General features: G+C 42.1%; 1 protein-coding gene across 5 annotated transcripts in view; it reads left to right on the top strand.

The window, feature by feature from the left end:
* The window catches only part of pard3ba (par-3 family cell polarity regulator beta a), a 154107-nt gene that overhangs the window by 91244 nt on the left and 40168 nt on the right, over positions 1–22695 (top strand). For all 5 annotated transcript variants that reach the window (XM_040142248.1, XM_040142247.1, XM_040142249.1 and 2 more), the window contains exons 18-21: positions 3181–3396; positions 4268–4472; positions 21921–22031; positions 22393–22683. In XM_040142248.1, the coding sequence (XP_039998182.1) occupies positions 3181–3396; positions 4268–4472; positions 21921–22031; positions 22393–22683 (823 nt within the window). The remainder of the gene's footprint in view (positions 1–3180; positions 3397–4267; positions 4473–21920; positions 22032–22392; positions 22684–22695) is intronic.

Below are 22695 nucleotides of genomic sequence, written 5' to 3'. Positions count from 1 at the left end.
TTGATAAAAAGTAGCAAAACAGAAAATGAGACATTAGTGCTTCATCCCAGATCCAGGAATGTTACAGCTGTGAAGGGCATTGCCCATCGTCCTGGGCTGTTTGGCTGGTAGGCTGTTTGTCAAATATGTGCACTAGTTTGAATCAGTGGCAATCAGGCAGACATGATGCAAACGGATCCATGAGAGCATCTGCTGGCACAGCGGGCAGCAATATGTGATAAACGCTGATTTCACCCTCCATTGGATCGAGTTGGCGATGATAGCCACCTCTCCCCCACTCATCCATCCTATTAAACCTTCATTATTCATTTACCTCCAGCCTCAACCGCCTGACATGCATGGAATGAGTGCACTCTCAGCCCCACACACACAAACACACACGCTCTTGCAAAAGCGGGTTGTGCTCATATTTCTTCTCCTGTTTCATCTCAAGCATTCAAGGACAAACACTGCTATCTCAAACGGGCAGTATCATGACTTTAATTTTTTTGTTTTTTTTGTTACATGGAACAAAATTCTCACATTTTGTAGTAAACACACGTGCCCACACATTCAGACACACACAGTTTCTCTGTGTATAGAGCAGCAGTGCTCTGGCAAGGAGCTTAATTCTATCAGGCTGCGAGCTGGACAGCCGTAATTACATTTGTGACACAAATCCTGCCTCTCAAATTGAGCGTTTTATTCCTGAGCGCTCCCCCCTGTCTATTTATAACCCCTTATTCCCCATAAATCCCACTTCCTCTCAGAAAGTCAATTTAGGACTTAAAAGGCACCAACGCTCCGCTTACTTTCCCCCTCCTTCGACTCTATCGCCGCTTCAGTTTCACTACCCCTTTTTCCCGCTCTACTTTGGAGCTTTGAAGCCTCTGAAATGACTAAAAATGCTTCTTAAGCAGTGAGTGCCGTGGTGCGAGAAAGTCATCCCTACAGGAAAGTTTCAGAATGGAAAAAACATAGCTTGCAACCTGTCTGTATCTTCTTTGAGTACTTGTCACTGTTTTGTTGTGATACACAATTGGGAGGGGCTGCTGTGTAGGCCAGTTATTTATTTATTTATTTTTACCCTTCTTGGTCACCTGTCTTTATTTTCCGATAACTTGTAGGGTTGGTTCCACTTTTGGCAGCAGCCAGGTCTGCATGACATCAACTGTTTTTTCTCCTTTTTTCCATTTTTTTTTTTTTTACAGCTCTGTATTTCCTCAAATCTTCCCAGCCTTCTCCACCAATCCCCTGCTGAATCAGCTGTGGCCTTCATCGCTTTCCTGCTCCTCTGTTTTCCCCTTTCTTGCTCTCTCGAGTAGGAGGCCATAGCTGAGTACAGTATGATGGTAGTTCATTTATTCCCCCTCTCTCTTGCTTATGCATGAGCCTGTCAGTTCCCATAGTGCTGCGCCTCACCTGTCCCTGTACCATTCCACCTCATTCATTGTTTCACCTATAGCTCTGACTTTTTCCCCATTTCTGTCAAGCCTGTTTTTCACCCTCTCTCCTCTGCCTCCCTCTACCTCTGGCTCTTCAATTACCTTCATTGCTTTATATTTCTGGGTTATAACCTTTTTGAGTTTCATTCCAAGAACCCTATATCAATTACGGAGAGGGTGAATAAGCTGATGACGATTGCTTGGGTTAAATTCAGGTGATCTTTCAAAGTTTGGAAAGCTGAATCTACATCTAAGCCTTCAAAAATTTAGGGGCCTAAAGATGTTCAGAGATTGATACAAAACCATACATAAATCAGTCATTATTATTTTACTCTAGATATGAGAAATTACTCTGTATACAACGGCACCATAAGGGAAGTCTGTCACGCAGGTGTGATTAAATAACCTGGCTGGTAATTTTGTCTTTGTAACTTCATTTGCGATTGTAGTTGGTTAATTAGTTAGAAAAATCCTACATGGGATTGTAAGACACCACTATATATCACACATCAAAAACATGGAAAACACATCTTACAGTGACAAATATACAGATCCAAAAGAAACACTTCAGTTGCAGCATTACATGTACTCTCAAATAACACTTTTTTTTAACACCCAATAGCAGAAGAAAGATAATGCTACCAGCCCATAGTTTCTGCTGATTAAGGGCTTTTTTTCTTCTTCTCCAAGGCTTTCTTTAAGTGCTTTCACATACTTTTGCTTCATTAGACCTTAGTTTTTTTTTGCATGGATTAGGGTGGGAGGTTATACCCTTGTCAATCATTCTGCTTCATGAGGTTTGGTGAATCCACATTGAATCCAACACAGCTGCATCGTCCTTCAGCCTTAGCAGAAGTCTAATTAGTCAGAGAAAGTGAAAACACCTGTGTAGGTGTGCGGAGCCTGTCAAAAAAAAAAAAAAAAAAATTAAACTTGTATATTAAATAATTAGTTCTTCTTCTAGATTGACGTACTGTCCAGTTTTCAAATAGAATTTTTTTCAACCCATAATTCATGAGTGAGAAATGCAGGAGATTTTGATTTAATTACAATCAAACACTTAGCGAGCAATGTGAGAAAAGCAATGACCACAAATTTCAAAGCAGTAAGTAAGGTTGGAGTAGTGACTCCAAATACTTCAATAAGAACACAGGGCTCAATCTGAGTGTTTTTAAAAAATGTCTTTCTAATAGTTTTCAAGAGATGATCACGATTAAAACACATGTGAAAGATCTGTCAGAGACTGATTACACCTGCTACACTTTGGGTTAATGGCGTAGAAGTGATGGACAACTTTACAATAAAGCCTAGTCTGGCACAAATGGGTAAAGTATGGACCGCAGACTCCAGCGCACTCTCCCATAACTCATCAGAAATTTGTTGTCCCAGCTCCCTCGCCTGCAGTTCTTATATAAACTGATCTTAACCTAAATTCAATTTCGAGCAGTATCAAGATTTTAAAAAGTTTAATAGAGATGCCCTTTGAGCAAGGAAATTTTACTGTGGTAGAGGAGTACTATATTTTTTTGTAAGCAGAGAGCTAAATTTTGCTACCAGCTTATGATCTCAATACCAACAGACATTTTAAGATTTAAAATCATTCTGTCTCATTTTATCACTGAGTATCTCAATTTGGAGCAAAATTGCCTCCTCCTCCATCTGTCAGGCTTTTTTATTTTCTCTACCCTCCCTTCTCCCTTGCAGCCTCTGTTTAACATCCATCCAACCACCCTCTCTTGTTTCCTTTGTCTCTCAGAACCATCAGCTGGTGGAGCACTGGGCCCGACCCTGGGCCTCTGGAAGTCCAGCTCCCTGGAGAGCCTCCAGACGGCTGTGTCGGAGGCCAAGCAAAGTCGTATCCAAACCCAGGTGCCCTTTCATCGCCCACGGCCACACATGGTCCGGGGGCGGGGATGCAACCAGAGCTTCCGCATCGCCATCGACAAGTCGTACGATGGACCTTCTGAAGATGGTAAGACTTTCCATCAGCATTTTAAAAACGTAAATAGTGGGTTCTGGCTCTGGCACTGTTGCTAGACATTGTATCCATTTTAAATTAGACACTACACTGCCAATGTACATTCCTTAGACTTTATAACACACTGGCACTCAGGAACCGCCAGAGGCCTGCCAAGGGACAACGCTTAGCCCAAGTACCTTAATGAAATGCTACATGATTTTATCCACTCAGCAATTTAGCAACTTTATATCTTACAGCAGCATATTTTTAATGCTCTGCGTTGTGAACCTGCAGAGATGTGGGATGTTGAGTGTGTGTGTGATTACTGATTAAATTACAATCCTCAATGTTAACTGAAATTATTATGAATTAATGCTGAATGTTGACTAATGATGTTTGGAAAAACCTGGAGTGTGAAAAATGACCCGTCTACTGTTGTATTAAAATTAGCATTCATTTTAGTATTCAGCAGCTCACCCAAATCTGTGATCTGTTACTTTAAATCAAACATTAAACCAAAATGAGAATCATTTGCAGCCATTTGACTCAGTTATGTTTTGTTTTGGGTAGGCCTTTGAATGGTTGTGAAAATCCAGCGTAGGCAAGTGGACATGACTGCTGGTAGAGCCCATCCAGGTGTAGAGACTTGCTTCTGGTCAGCCCCCAGCACTGGGCAGAAAGGCTGCCTTATAGAGGACTAACTAGCTCACTGAATGGATGTCTCCACACTGCAATTGATCATACATCCGTACTACATGAAATGCTAAATGTTAATGCATGCAGCTGCACTTATGAATATGTGTTCCAGCTGCATCTGTGCATATGTTGCAACCTCTGACCTCATTCCTCGTGTCTAACCACATGAAACGTTTACCCTCCTCAGATGACGACCTGTCAGAGCAGAGCTCCGGTCAAGAAACACCCGCCAGCAGTTCCTCACGCCAGGGCCTGGATGCAGAGGATGGAAAGAAGAAGAAGAAAACCAAAGGGAAGAAGAAAGAGAAAAAGAGCAAAGGGAAGAAGAAGACAGATGATTCTGTGGAGAATCTGGATAAGAAGACCAAAAAGAAAGGATTTGGCCTCTTAAGGTAACACTCCAGTCATGAGTCAGTAATATTACAAATTTATATTTTTATCTTAAACTTTCAAATCACTAATGTGACTCTTAGCAACTGGTTAGTCAGTGAAAAATTAAGCAAAGCATTTCCAGAGAATGCTGTGCCAGTACCTTGATTCTCTAAATTGAAAAGGTCACCTGCTCAAAAGGAAAAATTTGGGCTAAAACAGAGCAGGTAATGAGGCATGTATTTCATCACTATCCCAAAACCCCAAGGGCCTATTCTAAAGCATCAACAAGATGGTGATTACTTTTGCTTTTCTGGCCAAACTGTACTGATTTTCAGAGGAAATATTTGTACTTGTTATTTACATTTCTATCTTGGTGCGGCACAGATTTTTCAGGTTCAGGCTGGGTTAGGTGGTTTTAGATCACACCTGCATCCCGCATAAGCATTTTTTTTTTAGCCATCATAGGAAAAACAAAATATCAGATGCATCCCTTCTATAAACAGTAGAGTTTAGGTTTTATTTAGGTTTAATTTAAAAAAATTACCCACTGAGCACAGTAGGATTAAGGGATATTTGATTATTGGATATGAACACAACCTTCTCGGTGATTGAGGGTATCCAATATCTCTCAATCTGAGCAAAGTCCCACCGACACAGTACCAACCCTAACCGCTTGTCACCCTTTTATCAATGTGTCCCCATTGTGATTGTGGTGGTCCAATCCTCCAACAGCAATCCTTATCTATTGGCAGTGACATGGTGTGGTCAGTGTATCACCACACTTCCAACACATGAGATTCAATTAGGCTGTGGCGAGAGATAGCGCAGGCTGAGCGTCGGCCTACAGATGGCAGATAAGAATCCAATCGGCCACAGTGTCAAGGGCAGTAATGAAAGAGATGTTCACACGGTGAGGCCGGTAGTGGAGAGTAGGGCAGGGATGGGAAGGGCAAGATGAAGGACACACACAGAGCAGCAGAGTTACATACAAGAATGCAGAAAGTCAGAAAGGTTGCAGTTGAGTGTAAACCTACCTCAAATCCCTAAAAGTTCCCTGATAAAGTTTGCTCGCCTTTTTATTACACACACAAAGCTTTTCCTGTTTCTCTGCAGCAGAAACAGGAAAAATATGTAGAGGCTGACACTGCTAGCTGTGTGACAGATTGTGTTGATATGAATTTGGAAGGAAATCTCTGCATCTATACTGCACAAGCATACAGTACCCTTGCCTTTTTTTCATTTCTCTGTTTATATGTTGGCGTAAGGATTTTGTTCCTTTCATTCTTTCGTTTTATACTCTTTCCATCTCCTTCTCCTGCTCATGCCCACTCTGTTTCTGATAGGGTTGTTTACTTGTACAGTGATCAAAGAAATGTCAATGAACTATTTTCTTTATTAGGGCTGCCCTATAAACATCACTGTTTTTAGTAACACCTCAGTGGGCCACAAAATTTAAATATGTAGCCTTGTCTCAAAATGAACAAATTAACTGCAAACCTAATGAATATGGTGATGGGTGATCTTCCTTCACGCTTGTGTCTGCTCTCGACTGTGGTGCTGTATACGTGACTGCTCATTAACCAGACCAAACTCAGGCACGGTCAACTGCCATCCAATGCTCTAAGTAACACTTTGCTCTCAGGAGCCACACAGGAGGGATGCTCCACAGTGCCCTAGATTATGATCAGGATGTAAATTTTTTATTTCTGTGACTGTGAGGAAATGTGAAGTTTTAACTGGACAGATGATGATCATGCTCAATGCCATTAAAGGCAGTTAAGTAGTCTTACAGATGAAATGTAGGAGTTTAGTGTGTGGCAGCTGGATCTGGCTGAGGCCATGAATAATGATTGAATAATATATAATTCTACGTAAATCAAGATGAGGTGTCTTGATGAAAATGCATCAGTAAGAATGCTGAGTATTTTTTTTTTTTTTTTTTTTTTAAATATCTTTATAACTATAGGCTCTCAACTGCACAAAATAAATAGCCCTTAAACCAAATAAAGAAGACCCCCATCCCATCCACTCTGGCAAATCTGGGTTGACTTTGAAAACGGATTCAGGTGGAGCCCAGTCTTTTTCCCATGCCTACCTCTATTAGCTCCTTGACACAGATGCGAATGCTGGCGCACCTGTGCATGTTGTTGCACGCCCTTTCTCTTATTCTTTCATTTGCAAAGTCAGCCTTTTGAAATGGCCACAATAGTCAGGAACACTCAAAACCAGCCCACTGTTCATCCAGGCACAGACACTGAGTGCTTTTCTAACTCAACAATAGAACCGAGCATTGTAAAAAGCTTCCAGATTGTTGCACCACACTAGGCTCTCTCTCCCTGGCCTTTATCTGGCCGACTTGATCGTTATTGAACTTGAAATATGACTTAATTAGCTGGAGTATTGCATGGTTCAATCTAATTGCAGCTCTCAAATGTTATTTTACTCCAATGGCAGCATTAGGAAAAGGGCAAATTATAAACATATGACCTCAATTTACCTCTGCAATGAAAGTGTGCACAACAGCAGCTAGCACAGCAAATGTTGGAAGTTGGCCCTGTCCTTTCAGGGGCCATAAATATTTAGTTTATCTGTGCCAGTATTTGAGGAACAAGTTTTTTTTGGCAGCAGTTTGTTGCAAACAGCTGGGTGTAAGGTGACCTCTGGAAATCACATATTTGTTAAGGGAGCATTTGTTCTATGCTAAACCCGTATGGGATTCTCTTTATATGAAGAGTATTTTTTCATAGCTCCTATCTCAGTACAACTGGACCGATTTTAAAGAGGTGGGGATTCATTGGAGTTTCATTGTTTCAGGCCTAATAAAAGTGCTTCAATTTAAAAAATGAACTCGAACTTACTTTGTGTAGCGCTAGTAAATGTTTTTTTCAAATCTGTGTTGTCAACCTGAATGGTTTCAAGCAGGACCTAAAGCAGCAGCAAACATATTTACAGCAATTTTCAGTAAATATTAACACATAATCTTCACTGATTACTACGTTGGCTAAACTTAGTGTGGCATTTTTTCTGGGGAGTGATGGAGAGTGAGCATTAATCAGTTGTTCTGTGTTTATTTTTGGAGGGAAGGGGAATTGCTCCCCTAACGTAAAATACATTTACAGAATGTATGCATCAGTAATTTTCTCCTGCCTCTATGTTCATAATTGCTCACATCCTAATGTTATCTTATGTTAAGACATTCACATAAACATGCAAAACAGGTGAATATCAATGAATGATGGCAGAGCAGGCCAGGAAAGGCACACAAGTATTCAAAGTAGCTGTTGCATCCTTTCACCACAACTTTAGGAAGAAAAGGAGATCTGGACACCTGGCCATGAGCGCTCAATAGACTTGTCAGGGAGAGTACACACCTATGGGATGATATAAAACTCTAAATACGCTCTACATGTCATATGTATATTTCAGTTTTTCAAGTGCCCTGTTATTGGGCTACAATTCCACCTCGACAGTAGAATTGCCCTATTTACTGAAAGAAATACTAGATTCAGGTATATACAATTCTTTACGCGCAAGGGACTGAAGTTCAAAGTGTCACCTAAGCAGAAGTGCACATGTGCGTCTTTCAGAAAATGTTGGAATCACCAGTACGAGGTCTTTCTCTCATTTCTTTTGACATCTTCACAAGTTTACAAGCCATCTTTTTGGGAAATGAAATGAAATTTTTCACCGTTACTACAGGGAGCCATAAACACGAGGAGTTGTGTCGTGCAGCTTTAATATAATCCCTGTGTTCTATCTAACAACTGTTAAAAATATGACTACAGTTTTGTGGTTGTGCACTAGCAACTGGCCTAAGACACTGTTTTTTCTGGAGAGAGTGAGTGAATATATTCCACGTGCCGCGGCTGTTTTCAGTAACAAGTCTTCTCTCTAGACCTGGTCTCCCACCACAAGATAAACATTAACTAAAGCTGGCTACATAAAATACCACAATTGACTACATTCATGAGAGGTCAGCTGATGCGTTAAAATGTCAAAAAATGCAGTCATTTCATCAACTTACCAGCGAGCGTGCTTGGGAAACACTGAAAATGAATGGGGTTCAGTGCTGGAACTATTCAGCGTTTGGAACCGTCGGTTGCCCCACGACACACGTCACTCCTGCAGTCTCCCGATTCAAACAGAAGTCTACAGCAGTGCCGCAACTCTCTTATTCAATGGTGCCGGTGTTACTTCTTGGCCGAAAAGGTGCTGCATCGTAAGATTTAAGATGCAAGTTTCAGCCAGTGCTGTTCTCTCACTCTGCGTAGGTTCCCGTTTTACCTGGAGTGAGCTGGCCTCAGATGTGGCTTCTCCTCTTTTTCATCACAAGGCTCTCAAAGCCCCGCTCGCATCTCGTCTCCCTGATTGAAGAATAAGCTAAGACAAATGGCAGTGCCCTTCAGACCTTCCTCAGTAGAGGTTGACTGCTTGTCTTGTCTATATTCAGCAGACAGCAGTGAAGTCTTGGCCTGGAACGTAGCCTCGGGGCTGCGCCACTGACAGACCGCGCTCTGCTGTTTTCTCTCAACATCTGTGCACTCTTGTTGAACAAAGAGGATAACCTGGTCAGAGGTTTCATATGTCTTTATCAAAAAAGGATATTTACATTACAATTTTTGATTTCAATAAAGCTCTTACCAACAACATTATTTAATTTCCAAAGCAAAGTCTTGAGTTTCCTTTGCCCTGCACCACAAAGTAATATTTTTACTTTAAGTTTTTCAGCCCTGGGAAATTGATCGTGGCATTAATTCTAGTGTGTGCAGCTAATGCTTGAGCTCATGCCCTGCCCTATGTTTGTTTGAGGATTAGACATATTACGGTCTGATCCAGCATGACCTAATCAGGAGGTCAGGGTTTGAAGGATATAGCTTGTGACTAACATCCTCTGATTGTGTCATCAAGTGAGTCTCACTCCCGAGTGACATTTGAGGTGCGGCTAAATGGTGAAGCCGTGTGTATTTTTGTTATGTTTACTCTCCTTACAGATGTGTGTCACCAATCACTGGCTGTATCATTGCTCAACTGCCACATTGGCCCTGCTGGGCACTGACACATCTCGTATGGCCCCGCATCCCATCAGTCACTTAGTCAGTCAGGATCAATGTTTAGCTGTTGCAATCAGCACATGTCCCCCTTTGACAGCGCACCAACACCCCTCCACCAATTTAAGGGACATTTAAGCTGGCGTTTTGATCCGCTATTTACAAATCCACATACAACATGATATATCCTCTCCCCCACTTCTCTGTTTGCAGCGCTCAAGAAATCCGACAGGGAAGCAAGCCAATTAGTGCCGTCTGTTCCGCTCTTATCCTATCGCGGAGCAGCAGGATGTGCAGGGTTGAAAGATAGTCACTGGTGGGCTGTACGCTACAGAACCAAAGCCTCGTTGTCAAAGTGGAGGGACCCACAGCAAGATGATTTCTGATGGATTACTGCTGTTATTGTGGACTCCGCCTCCTCATTCCTTTCCTTGAGTCCTTGCTCCCTTCCTTTTTTAGTTTCATGATAAGCCCTGTCTCCTCTGTCAGTTCTAAAATGTCTTTATTTCCTTTCTCCCCTCTCTCTACCATGCCCTTTTCCCTTTTTGTCCTATCTAACCTCCTTCTCCTGTCTTTTTTCGCTTCTTTTCCCTTCTTCACTCAGCCCTCTATACTTGAGTGTTTCTTTCCTGGTTCATCTCTGTCTGTCCTTGAATGAACTGTTCCACAATTAAGTGTGCTAATATGAACTCTGTCAGGTCCCAGAGACAACCTGCCAATTTAACAAGCACAAGACATGTTGCTCCTTGGATTTTGTTTTGGTGAAGTTTCTGTTGTTGGTGCTGTTTTTTCTGCCTGTTCTGACATGATGGTTATCACTTCTTGTAATGTAGTAACTGGCCAATTCTTGTTCTGTTTATTCTAAACAAACTTGAAAAAGTAAAACGTATAATTTCCCCAGGAATTACAGAATTTCCCAGGGAACACTTGATAATGGATGTTTAGTATGGCAAATGCAAAACCTTTCATAAAAAAGACTATAGCATTAATCGCTCTTTTGTTGGCGACCTTGGAAGTGTAACAGGTTGTGGCTTTAAACATAAGAGACCAGGAGTAACACAAAGGAAGGAAAAGGAAGGAAAGAAGGAAGGATAGATGTAGACAACTATTTAAATGGGCCCTGGTTGTCAACAGTGTTGGTAGGCATACCAAAATCCCTCTGACATGTTTGTGTGGGTGTCTTAGCAGTGACTCTAAGCTGTGATGGGGGTAAATTGAAGGTGCATTACCTAATCCCACCGTTGGTTAATGCACTGCAGGTGGATTTCTTTGATCCACCATCTCATCTGGCATTTAAGGGCTGTTAGCGGCACTGATACGGAGCGGAGTCTTCAAGAGAGTATTTACTGCTTTTAGTATTCTCTTTTGTAAAATATGCATAAGGCCATACATTTTGCACACAGGACACACCTATCTCTTGTGGATAAGCTTCTCTCTTGGTCTCTATTCATCTCTATTCATCTCTTTATCCTTCCATAAATAATGTAAGCAAAACCACAAATCACTTTCTTTGCAACACTTGACATGTAAGGAACACACTGCTGTGGCTTACTAATCAGGGCTGCCGTTTATATACATGCTCAGAAGGAATGTGAAGCCCTGTAGAGTATATTCTTCCACTTCTACATTTAAAACCTGCTGTGTTTGTTGGGCTGAGGTTGAAAGGATTGAAATGGAGACAGCAATCATGCAAATCTCACTGAGGGCTAATACCACATCTCTTATCCACTGTTGATTTTAACCTGCAATTATAGGAACCTAGAATTGATTATTTGTATGTGTATGAATATATATATATACATTAAATGTACGGTGCACATAGGTTTCTGCATATGTTTGTCTTATCAGTTTCTTTGTGTTTTGCTCACATTTTATTAAAATCAGTCCCTGTTATTTGAAGCCAGTATGGTTCTCAAGCTTATCTACCATTACAATTCCTAATGCAATTGTCCCCTCAACCCCAACATTGAAATACTGTTAACAGCAAGCAGGGAATCACCCCTCATAGAGAAAGGGTGGTCTTACAATGACAGCTATTTCTTTTCATATTTCAGATTTGTGCACAATTTGCTCCCTGTAAGACTCCTGCTGCCCTACATATAAAAAGCTGCCAAGTATTTTTGCCGTTATTGAAAATGAGCTTTTGCACAGCAGAAGCAGCTTCCTGTACTCGCTATTGAGGCACAATTCTAATTTACAACTTTGCCATGGAGGCAAACAGACAGGGACACTATCACCATCGGCAGCTGCTGGAAAAACAAATTAACTTTTTTCCTCCATTTCTACCCTCCATTCAGCGCGATGGGCAGCTTTCCTGAAATGATGTGTGGGTGTATTGGTGTTGATGTGAGCTGTCAGTCAAATATCAGAGGGATGGGGAATTGACAGTGGAGATGATGAGGAAATCCTCATGCATATATATCAGATGATAAAGGGGCAGTCACAACAATCCTCCACCTTTCCTTCCCGACCTTCCATCCCACTCCGTTTCTGTCGTTCCCATTCTCTACTTCGCTCATGCCCTCCCTTTGAAATTCCCTCTTCTCTTCTCCCACGAAAGGCTTTTATGTGTCTTGTCTTTCATGCCCTGGCTGCACCTGCCTCCCTTCCTCTTCTTCAACCGTTTGGCTCAGAGCTCTCTCTCTCGTATTTACAGCTCTGGTGTTCAGCAGGGAGGGGAGGGGTAAGGCGGGGATGCTGACTCACTCCTCAGCAGTTTGACCACGAAGAAGCTCCACTGGAGCAGTTGAAGAATTAATTACTTTATTCATAGGCTTCTAAACAACTTGTTTACCTCCTCTTTTCAGGGTGTCACAGGAAGTTTGGGAGCCACAAAGTCTATACTGTTTAATTATAAGCCCTCTAGCTTGTATAGTCATCCAAATTATGTACTTTATATTAGTTTTTTGTTTTTGATTAATGTTTTATACTGATTTACATCCGCTGATATCTAAGGATCAATGAGTCTGTGATGGTCGGTAGAGTTTTGCCAGCAATCATTGTACCCAAGTAAAGTAAATGGCAGAGATCTCCTTTAGGAATGTAACTCTTCATTTTATTTCTACCAGTAACGTCTGTGACTCATCCAACTGAGGAACATGATACCCACATTTGTCCGGTGAATTATTACCCATAAGGTAATTATCAAATGAGACCGTGAGCTAAGACTTCCATTTGTGTTGATCATTTTCATGATCCATCAGTTCCTATCGAGTTATGACATTTGAATTAACCCTGAGGGACGGACTGTTTGAAATGCAGACACATTCATATCGGCCAGACAGCTCAGCGGCATTTCGGCAGCCGACTGCCCGTCGCTCACCGGCCAATTAAAGGTATTCATGTGGCCACAGGAAACAGTCACGGCCAATTAGCATTTGATCTTACGTACTCGTGCACACACATACCCTCAAAGTGCAGGGCGCCAGGAATCGATTACACCTCCAATGGCGATTATGTCCTATCCAGTCATCTTCATGCCATGAGTGATGGATGGACTTCCTCTGTCATTTCTGCTAATGACACACACATGCAAGAGCACACATGCATCTCCCTACTTGTGTCTCTCCTTGCCCGCTCACGTATATCGCACTAAAACATACACAGAGCGTGACCTCTGCTTTCCAGATGGAGAAGGTTAAGTGTCTCTTGTCTAGGGATGTGTGGAGGGCTGGAGGAGCCAGCAGTCTAACCTTTCCCAGTCTGCCAATGGCTCTCATCTGGAGCCATGGTGACCTGGCCTTTTCCCCAGTCTCCAGCTGGGAAAATGCTAAGACTTTTGAAGAAGCATCACAGAGTTCACAGGTAGTTTTCAGCAGTAAATATACCAACACTATGTGGATTGGGGTATCAAAACACTCACATTTTAAATTCTCTAATCATACAAGATCCTGAACTATCCAGCATGGATTAAAATGCATGTATTCACATTCAGTCTTCACATTAATTTGCACAACAATAATGGAAATTGTTATAATCATGCCTGTACATTTTGCAGCAGAGCTTTATCTAGGAATAGAATCATGTTGGCAAGGAGATGGAGGGGAAGCTGATTTTTTTTTTTACTACTTACCCCTATTGGTGTAATAGTTTTGGTTTTAGTTGCCCAAGTTTTTAGTTATGACTTTGAGATCTCTGCCTCTATCCCAATTGTAAGCAGGTAAAAAGAGCTCAAAGCATTAAAAGTCACATTTAAAAAAACTCATCACTAACTTGTCTTTCTGGAAACAACATGCCAGTTACACAGGTTAATCCACACACCTCACCGTGAACAGCTTTCATTGGAACTACTTTCTACTTAAGAAATAGTCTCTGCTCCATTCACTGCCATTGCACTGATGTGGAGGCTTATGTCTCAGAGGGGAAAATCTCCCAAACCTGACACATGAAGCCAAAACTGAATCTGTGTGGGTAGATGCCACAATGATTGATTGATAAAATTAGTTGTTGTAATTTGGGCAAACTGCCCCTTTTAAATAGGCAGTCTAATCAACAAGGTTCAGTCTTACTAACCATTTGCAGGCTGTGTGCTTTGTATTCTAAATGTGCCAGTATGTATTTGTATAAACTGTGCAAGTGTATATGAATGCAATACTGTCTCACATGCCTTCCCTGGGTGTATTGTTTTCAGTGCAGAGACTATCTACAACTCTTAAAAGCACTGATGTACAGAACAGAGAGTGGAGGGGTCAGCAGTTACCACACAGAGAGACTCTTATATATATATATATGTGACACACACACCACCTTCCACAATGGTGCTGTGTGAGAATGAGGGGTGTAGCCCGGCAGTCTCATTAAATATTAATGGCTTCCCTGACAGAAGTGGGAAGGGGGGAGGAAAGACAAGACAAATTGCTGGGGGTGAGGGATTTTGTGTGGACTTGCTAAAATGTGCCACATATCAGAATGCAAACAATTAAAGGGAAGCCCGTATTTCACCAGGCGGCCCGTGGACGGCACAGCACTTTAGCAACTCACACTCTTCCCTTATTTGTTCTGTCTCTCCCTTGTTTCTCCCTCACTTTGCTTGGCTCCCTGCTTCATTCTCTTTTCCCTCCCTCTTCCGCTCTTGTCTTTTTTCTCACTTTTGTCCCCTTCGTTTTGTCACTTATTACTTCTGTTCCTTGATCTATATCATCCTCCCTTTCTCTTTATTCTTCCTACCCCCCCCTCCCCTCTTCCCTTTTTCATCTTCCCTTTCCCCCTTAACTTTCCTGTGATCTATCATGCAGCCCCACATTCTCCCTCCTTTTTTCTCTTCTTCCTCCTCCCCTCTTTGCCTTCTTCTTCCTCTTCTTCTCCCTGCCTCCTACTCTTTGTCTCTTCATCTTTTTTCCTTCCTTTCTCTATTCCCTGCTTCCCTGGCACCTCCTTTCCCCCTCCTCTTTCCGTCTCTTCCCTCCATCACTCTATCTTTTGTCTGACTGAAGTATCAGTACTCGAGGGACTGGCCAGGCCTTGATTAAGACAAGCTTTCCATATCTGCTTTCTGCTCCCCTGAGAAATACCTGCTGTGCATTCATATCTGTCCGTCTGCCTCCATCCTCTCCTCCGTGTGCTAAATTAAAGTCATTTAGAGAAAGAAATTAAAAAGTTTCTACCCATTTTGATCATTATATATTTGTAGAAGGGTTGTTGACTACACAGGCCAATGCTTGCATGAGAATTTCCTAATGCTTTTCCTTTGAAATTGTGTTAACATACATTCAAGAATTAGATCAAAATAAGAACTCACAGATGAATCCTCCACTCACGTCCTCCTCCCCTACATTATTAATATGCTCTAAGTGAAGCTGTTTTAACTATGATTAGCATTGGGTGGATCCTTCTTGGCTGCAGTTTTCTCTCTTACACTTTCTCGTTCTATTTAAGTCCTGTCAATGCTAATATCAGCCATTAATGGAAGCTGATTTGGGCCAGATTGCTAGTATGTGACACAGGATATATGGAGAGGTAGTCAGATAAATAGATTTAATTGTGCCCTGTGAGGAAAACTCAGGGCCTTCTGGCTGTTTTCATTATCGAAAAAAGGTGGGGCTTTCTCGGATTGGTTAATTTTCCTGTCAATCAGTACCAGCTTTCAGTGCCCCGATGACACCTTGTTGTTGGGTGGCAGTCGACTTGCCTGGTCATCATTTCCACAAGGAAACCAAACTAATTTTAAAGAGATCTTGTTGTCTATTTTTTGCTCTGAATGTTATTCAATCTATTTCGAGCCTGAGATATTTTCCAACTAGTATCACTGTGAAACAGCATCTTGTTGCCAGAACAGGAGAAGGAGGCATCGTGTTACATCACAACCCTCTATAGTGTTAATCTCTCTCTTTCTTTCTGTGTCTCCCATTTCTCTCTCAGTCTGTTCCTCAATTCATTTCTCTTTCACCCTCCTTCTATCTGTCTCTCTCTTTTCTCTCTTTATTGCAAACCCCACCGAGATATGTGCGCTCCTCCACAAATACATACACAGCAATCTAATTAATGCGATAACATTTCTGCTTGGCTGATTAACTGTTCTCCCTGTGCTTCTCAACACAGCTGCATTTCTTCTATATATTCCTAAGCTCCTTATTCCTCCCCAGCCAAGCTCTACTTTCACAGGAGCTTTGCCTCGCCCATCCATCTCTCTTCTTTTCTCTCACTTTTTCTTTCTTTCCCTCTTACTTCTCGGGCTGTGTCTCTCGTTTAGTCTCCAAGCAGCTAGCTCTCACTTTTTCTCGATTAGTCATTTAATTCCTTTTTTCTCACTCACTTTCTTTTGCTTTCTTCCTTCTTTCACCCACTCTGCTTCTTTTACCTCTGTCTTACTCCCCCAGTCATTCTCCAAGGCAAATAGGACATTTGGCCAGTTTTCCTAGAACATATCAAGTCTGATGCGAAAAATGAATAGTAACTAAAGTTTTTAGCATCATACCATGAGACATGTCCAGTCATGTTTTTGTTTTTTTTAAAGGAAAATAAGATATAATTCAAATTTTAGAGACACCAAACCTATCATACATGCTTTTATCTTCTCACAGCTTGATAGTTGCTACAGCCCTATTCATTTACCTTAACCAAAAGTCTTCTTTCGGGTTACAAGAGCGTACAGAACTCAGCATGCCAGGCTTCTCATGATGCTTTTTACCAGTGCATAAATGTAGACATCATACTTGCCCCCTTACTTGACGGAGGAAAATAAATGAATTGGGCAGAAGATCAGGGTCAAATCTCACCAGAATATTTGGAGAACTTCTGATCTTGGACCGCGTTGACATAACAGTGACCCTCAGAAAGGTCACTATAGGGTTAAAATCATGGCTGAAAAAGTTTCTCATCAAAACTTCTTGCCATTGTTGTCATTTATTCAGAGTCTGCTACTGCATAAATACAATGATTTTAGGATGCTACGGAATACTCTTACGGTTCTTCATGGTCTGCACTTCTATATTTCTAAACTTTTATTCCATACAAGCCTGTATGTATTTTAAGATTATTGGCCATAAGTCCTGGCTTAAAACTAGAGGGGTGAGAGTCTTTGCAGTCGGGGCCCCGAAGGCTCTGGAAGGAAGTAAGGGCTGGCTGAATCATCATGTAAATCTCTTCTAAAAACACATTTCAACAGATAGCTTTCACTTTTTTGGGGGGAGGGGGTCGTCTTGATTTGACCAGAGTTGACTCTTATATTGTGTTTTACTTTATTATTCTATTATTCTCATTCCTTTTTTTATTATCTGTTTTGTTTTGTGAAGCACGTTGTAACATGGTTTCTGAAAAGTAACCTACAGATAAGGATTATCATTATTATTGCCCTTGCTCTCTTCTCCTCTTATTTAGATCCTATCTTCCTTGCTCCCTTTCTTCTTTCCTCTCTCTTCAAGGTAGACGGGATACTAAACCATCTTCTTTGCAGAGATGAGCCGTTCATGCTCGGCTGTGCCGTTATGTTTCAGTTGGTGCAGAGCTTCAGCTCGCGCGCCTCACCTCAAACACTGTATGGCAAGGTGTTCACAAGTTTCATCAAGTCTGCAAGCGTGAGCTCACACATAATGTACACATACACACACGTCAATTAAATCCTTGTCCTCGTCCTAAAAAACATGCCTTCCTCCACACACGCACATCCACAGCGCCAGATAGCCTTCTCACATCCCTCGTCATGCCTGGCGATAACTAACCACCCACTGACTCCCTGCTGCACCAGATAGGAAAGCTTATTAAGACTATACACACTGAACTCACAGTGCACACTGTCAGAGTTTTTGTCACAACTGCAGAAAACAAAGCACCGCCATTGCCGAGAATGGAAGCGAAGAGATGATTTCTTGAAAGATTTATGGAGAAAGACACTGTTTAGTGTGTAGAGAGGAGATTTAGTTTTTTGGCTTCAGATATCCGACACACTTTGTTAAGACTAGTATGCGTAATAGTTAAGTTTGTCTAACAGAGTGAGCTCTTTTGCTCCCTCTGGCCCTATCCCTCCCTCCTCGGTGGGCTAATTGCACAGGTCAGATTGGTGACACCACCACACTGGCTAGCTGTGATCTCCATGTTACATATAGACCCTCATTAGAGCACAGCTAACAGAGTGCATGCATGTCACCCTCCTCTCCCTCTCTTCTAGAGTAATGAGAATGACAGTAGCTGTAGTAATTACAGTCAGTCCAGTTTCTTACACAGCCTGCTTGCAGCGAATTTCCTGTGCGACTGACTGGCTGTGTTTGTCCAAATCAGGATGTCGATCATCATTATCTATGATGGCTGACTTGGTTTTTTCACAGGAGATTCAGGCAAATGGCAAAAGGAAGGAGAAAAAGAGGAGAGGTCATTGACTATTCAAGAAGTAGATGAACAAATTTATTCCTCAGCGGTTTTCTTAGAAAATGGACGTTAAAATATTTTATGGTAGTATCCATATAGTAACAAATATACTAGGAGGAAGTCTCCTTCCCAGAGTCTATTGCAAACTGAACAGTCTAGCGTCATCTCCTCATATGATCCCGAGCTTGCCGAGGTGACGCCAAGGTGACACAGGGGTGATGGCGGGAGCGGCGGGCTAATGATGACAGTGACACAGTAATAATAGTTCCCAGTAGCTCTTGTGACAGTGGGGAGTGTATTAAATGGGACGCCAGAACAGCCTGAATCACCCAGACTCCCTAATGAGAGTTTGATGGAGTGGTTGTGCAGGTAGATAATGCTAAGTTAATGAGATGTTCTATTCCATGAGACTGTTTGCAGTTCCCTACAGAGTTACCGTGTGTGTGTTGCCTGTGTTGATGTATATTGCTGTCTACTTGAGTGTGCATGCGGCCTCTTACCTGTGTTTGTGAGCAATATATTTAGTTTCTAGATTACTGTGTATGTGTTTGAATTAATTGTTTGTAGAGCTGTTTTTGTAGGTGTGTGTGTGTTTGTGTGTTTGTGCATTTACTTACCTCTGCTTGTGCTTGTAGAGCATAGATCTGTCATTTGTTTTTTACTCCAGCGGCAGTCTAGTACTCAACAGGAAATTAAATGTCAAATTTCTGAAAGAGTGACAGAGCAGAAACTGTCCTAAGAAGAGACAGAATCAATAAACAAAACAAAGAACAGTGAGCATAAAGAATAGACAGTGAGAACAGAGAGAAAAGGAAAGCAATGAGACATCATTAACAAACAGTTGGCTCACTGCAATGGGAAAAGATGGGAGTTTTGGCGATGAAGAAGGGATAAGATAATGGGAGAGTGGGGGATTATCACCTCCCTCATGGCAGGTACATGTCTCTAATTGGGAGTCCCACTCCCATTCCGCATCTCCCCCTCTCTCCTTTTCCTTCCATCTCCTTTCAGACAGTGCAGTGAGAAAAAGAGGCTTTCCTAATTAATGCAGATATAATGATGGGTCCAACTGTGGACCTCTGCCCCCTCGGAATATTGATTAAAGCACTCTGTGTCTGGGTGTGGGTGTGGGTGTGGGCGCGTGTGGGTGTGTGTGTGTGTGGGGGTGTGTGTGTGTGTGTGGGCGGGGTGAATCTACCAGGCAGCTCAGCCACATAGACCTGGAATTTCGGATAATCATATATTTATGTGAAATATAATTATATGTCAATTGATGCATAATTAGATGAATTAGGCTGATATTATTTTTCCAGCAATACTGAATTCTATATGCTTATCACTGAGGTAATTGGTAGTCTGCTTTTGGCTCCAGCATAATGTGGGACTGCTTAGAAAATCAAAATAGTTTCAAGAAAGAAAAAAAAATCTGCAGAAAAAAGAAGCTGCAGCAGCGCCCACACTGTTTCTGTGGCAAGAAATCTCTAGAAAGTGAGGTGGAAAAACATAACAGCAACAAGGGCTTAGCACCAGTGATATCACCTAAAGAAAAAATAAAAATAAAACAAGGATGTTGCAGATGACAGATTTAAACTTCCTAAAATGGCCCTAAAATAAGGGGAAAATTGTACTCGATGCCTGTTTTGCTTTAAGGGGCAATTTTACCGATGTTACACATCAAGATCGCTTCACCAGTCATGGGTAGCACTACTCAGCCTGTGAAAACAGTTGTATAATGTGGCATGGAACTAGTTCAAGTTTGAAAAAAATAACCCCTATGATGTCACCAGGGTCATCTCAGTTCAGGCCTAAAGTTCCTTCACACCCACTGGCTGTTTTCACTTATTCTGACTGATTAGAGCTCTGCTCGGGTTGAAGTTGGGCAGAGCTATGCTGGAGTTACATGAGGTCACCTGACTCCATGGATTAATAAGAATAATGAGGGTGTGATTTCTCACAGTCCGAACACAGCTCTAAGAAGTGGTTTTATCAGCCGGAATAATTAGAATCATCTGTGTGGGTTCACCGTTAAGTGTAGGCTCTTTAACAGAAAATCTCGGTTACAAACTCAGGACGTTGAGTTTCAAAGACTTGCATTAAGTGTAGCATCGACTGTTTTTGGAGCTTACAGTGGAGTATGACTTTAAAGGGCCACTATTAGTGGCATAGCTCCAGCATAGCTCTGCCCAACTTTATTAGTGATTAGGTCTCTTCTTAGCTTCAATTTCTAGCCAGATCTAGGCTGAGAATTACATGAAGTTCATCCACAAATAAAGTGCAGTGCACACCAGCGACCTCACAGAGGGTCCAGTCATTTGACTGTTAACTATATCAAAAGAAGATCATTTGATTACCTACTTCACAGCAAAATACAAGCAATGCGAGCATCTGACCGCCGTTGGCAACAGTTACCCACACAGGTATAAGTGAAGCGAGTAGAATTGCTAATAACAACACTAATTGGTTTGCAGGATGGTGCCAGGCCGACATGGCATCCCTGTCCAGGGTTCACTTCAGCTCTGAAACTGCGTGCTGCTCTTGGCCAGGCCAGCGAGTTACCATTCAGGCTACGTATCTGCCTGTAGCAGTAATGAGAAGTGCCTCGCTGTTAATGAGATAAACACAGACATTAGATTGGCTCGGCAGGAGCTCGACGGAAAGGAGAGGGCGAGAGGAAAAAAAAAAAAAGGAGTTTGGCAGATGAGACAGAGGAGACCAGAGATAGAGAGATAGAGGCAAGGTTGGGAGAGAAAGGAGATGAGATGGTGATGGACATGGTGTGAAAGAAGATGTGAAGAAGCGATAGAAGAATATGAAATATTTAGATAAAAAGCCTTGGTTAATTTCTTGAAAGTGTGAAGTGGAGCTTCATTTTAGCTTGAACAGAGGTGATGAGTATATTTTTCATGTAAAATGAGAGAAGAAGAGCTTCAGAATGATGATGATGATGGCATAATGACAAAGTTGATAAGAAAAGGATAACACACTGTGATATAACAGCTATTTTATTGGACAAAATTGAAAAATATTCATGCTCCATATGCTGAATGACAACTCTACCCCGTTTTCATATGCACACACACACACACACACACACACACACACACACACACACACACACACACACACACACACACACACTCACACACACTCACACTGCAGATTATCAGTCCCTCCTGTGACATTATACCCATATCTATCATTAAACAGTCTTTTTCCAGGCACAGCCACTGATGAACGCACAGCAGTAAGAACGAGGTTTGTCCAGCAGCAGGCAACCATGCATGAGTGTGTCAATATTTGGAAAGCTGATCCAAGGTGGAGTGTGTGTAGTGTTTGCATGTTTGCTTGAGCCTCTTTCATCAACTCACGCAAGCTCTGTTGCGCGAGTTAAATTCATTGTTTCATCATTAAAGTCTCCAAAAGGATCCTATTAAAGCACTTAAACCTTACCTCCAAAATAAAAGTACATTTGGTAGACTGCAGTATTATCTGTCTGAGGTTTTAAGATGATTCATATGGACTGGAAGTTCTCAATACGTTATCAGTTTCCCTTATCTCAGAATCACCTAGATCAATCAAAATTCACCTTGCTGCACGTGTGTCTCTCCTTGTGTTGTCCAGGTTTGGCAAGAAGAAAGAAGACAAAAGCAAAGATGCAGCAAAAACATCCAAAAGTAAATTGGAGGCTCTGAGTGAGGAGGAACTGGACAGGAACCCTGACTACAGAGATGGGTATGAATCACTGAAAAAGTCTCTGTGTTGGTTTTCACAGTTAGGACTGTCAAAAACAGGGAGGTTTGCAACACGGGAAAGTGAAGAGAGAGCCATAAAGTTTACACATAGAAAAGCATTTGTCAGTGTAGTAAAGTGCTGTGATTGACACCTTACCTGACAAGTAGTGAGTCATCCTGATGCAGCAACATGCACCCACCTGGTCCTTCAAAATAGCTGCTCAGTTGTATGTGTAGCACAGCTGTCTATTGCCCCAGACTCATAGGTTCAAGATTAAAGAGAGAGGCTATTTCTAAAGCGATGAACACGTGTATTTGTACTGTACTCATGCTCAGCTGCCTCCTCCCCTACTGTCTGACAGCTACAGTCCACGTTACACTGAGATCCACTCTGGCCACGTCACCCCCGACCCGGCCTCCCTCCCCGATGTGGAAGATGACGACAGTGACCCCAACTACGCCCGCATCAATAACTTCTGCCAGCCACCCTCCCCTCACTCATTCATTAGTCGCACGCCCTCCCCTGCGGCACCAGTATTGGGGACTAACCTTCCTCAGGCCTCCTCTGAGGAGCTGGACGGGCTCTACGCCAAAGTCAACAAGCCCAGACCTCCACCTGCTCTGCAGAACCAGCATCACCCACAAGCAGACAGGTGAGAAAGGGG

This window comes from Xiphias gladius, chromosome 13 (genome assembly GCF_016859285.1).
Source record: "Xiphias gladius isolate SHS-SW01 ecotype Sanya breed wild chromosome 13, ASM1685928v1, whole genome shotgun sequence".
Classification (NCBI taxonomy): domain Eukaryota; kingdom Metazoa; phylum Chordata; class Actinopteri; order Istiophoriformes; family Xiphiidae; genus Xiphias; species Xiphias gladius.
This window is presented reverse-complemented; position numbering and strand designations above follow the sequence as displayed.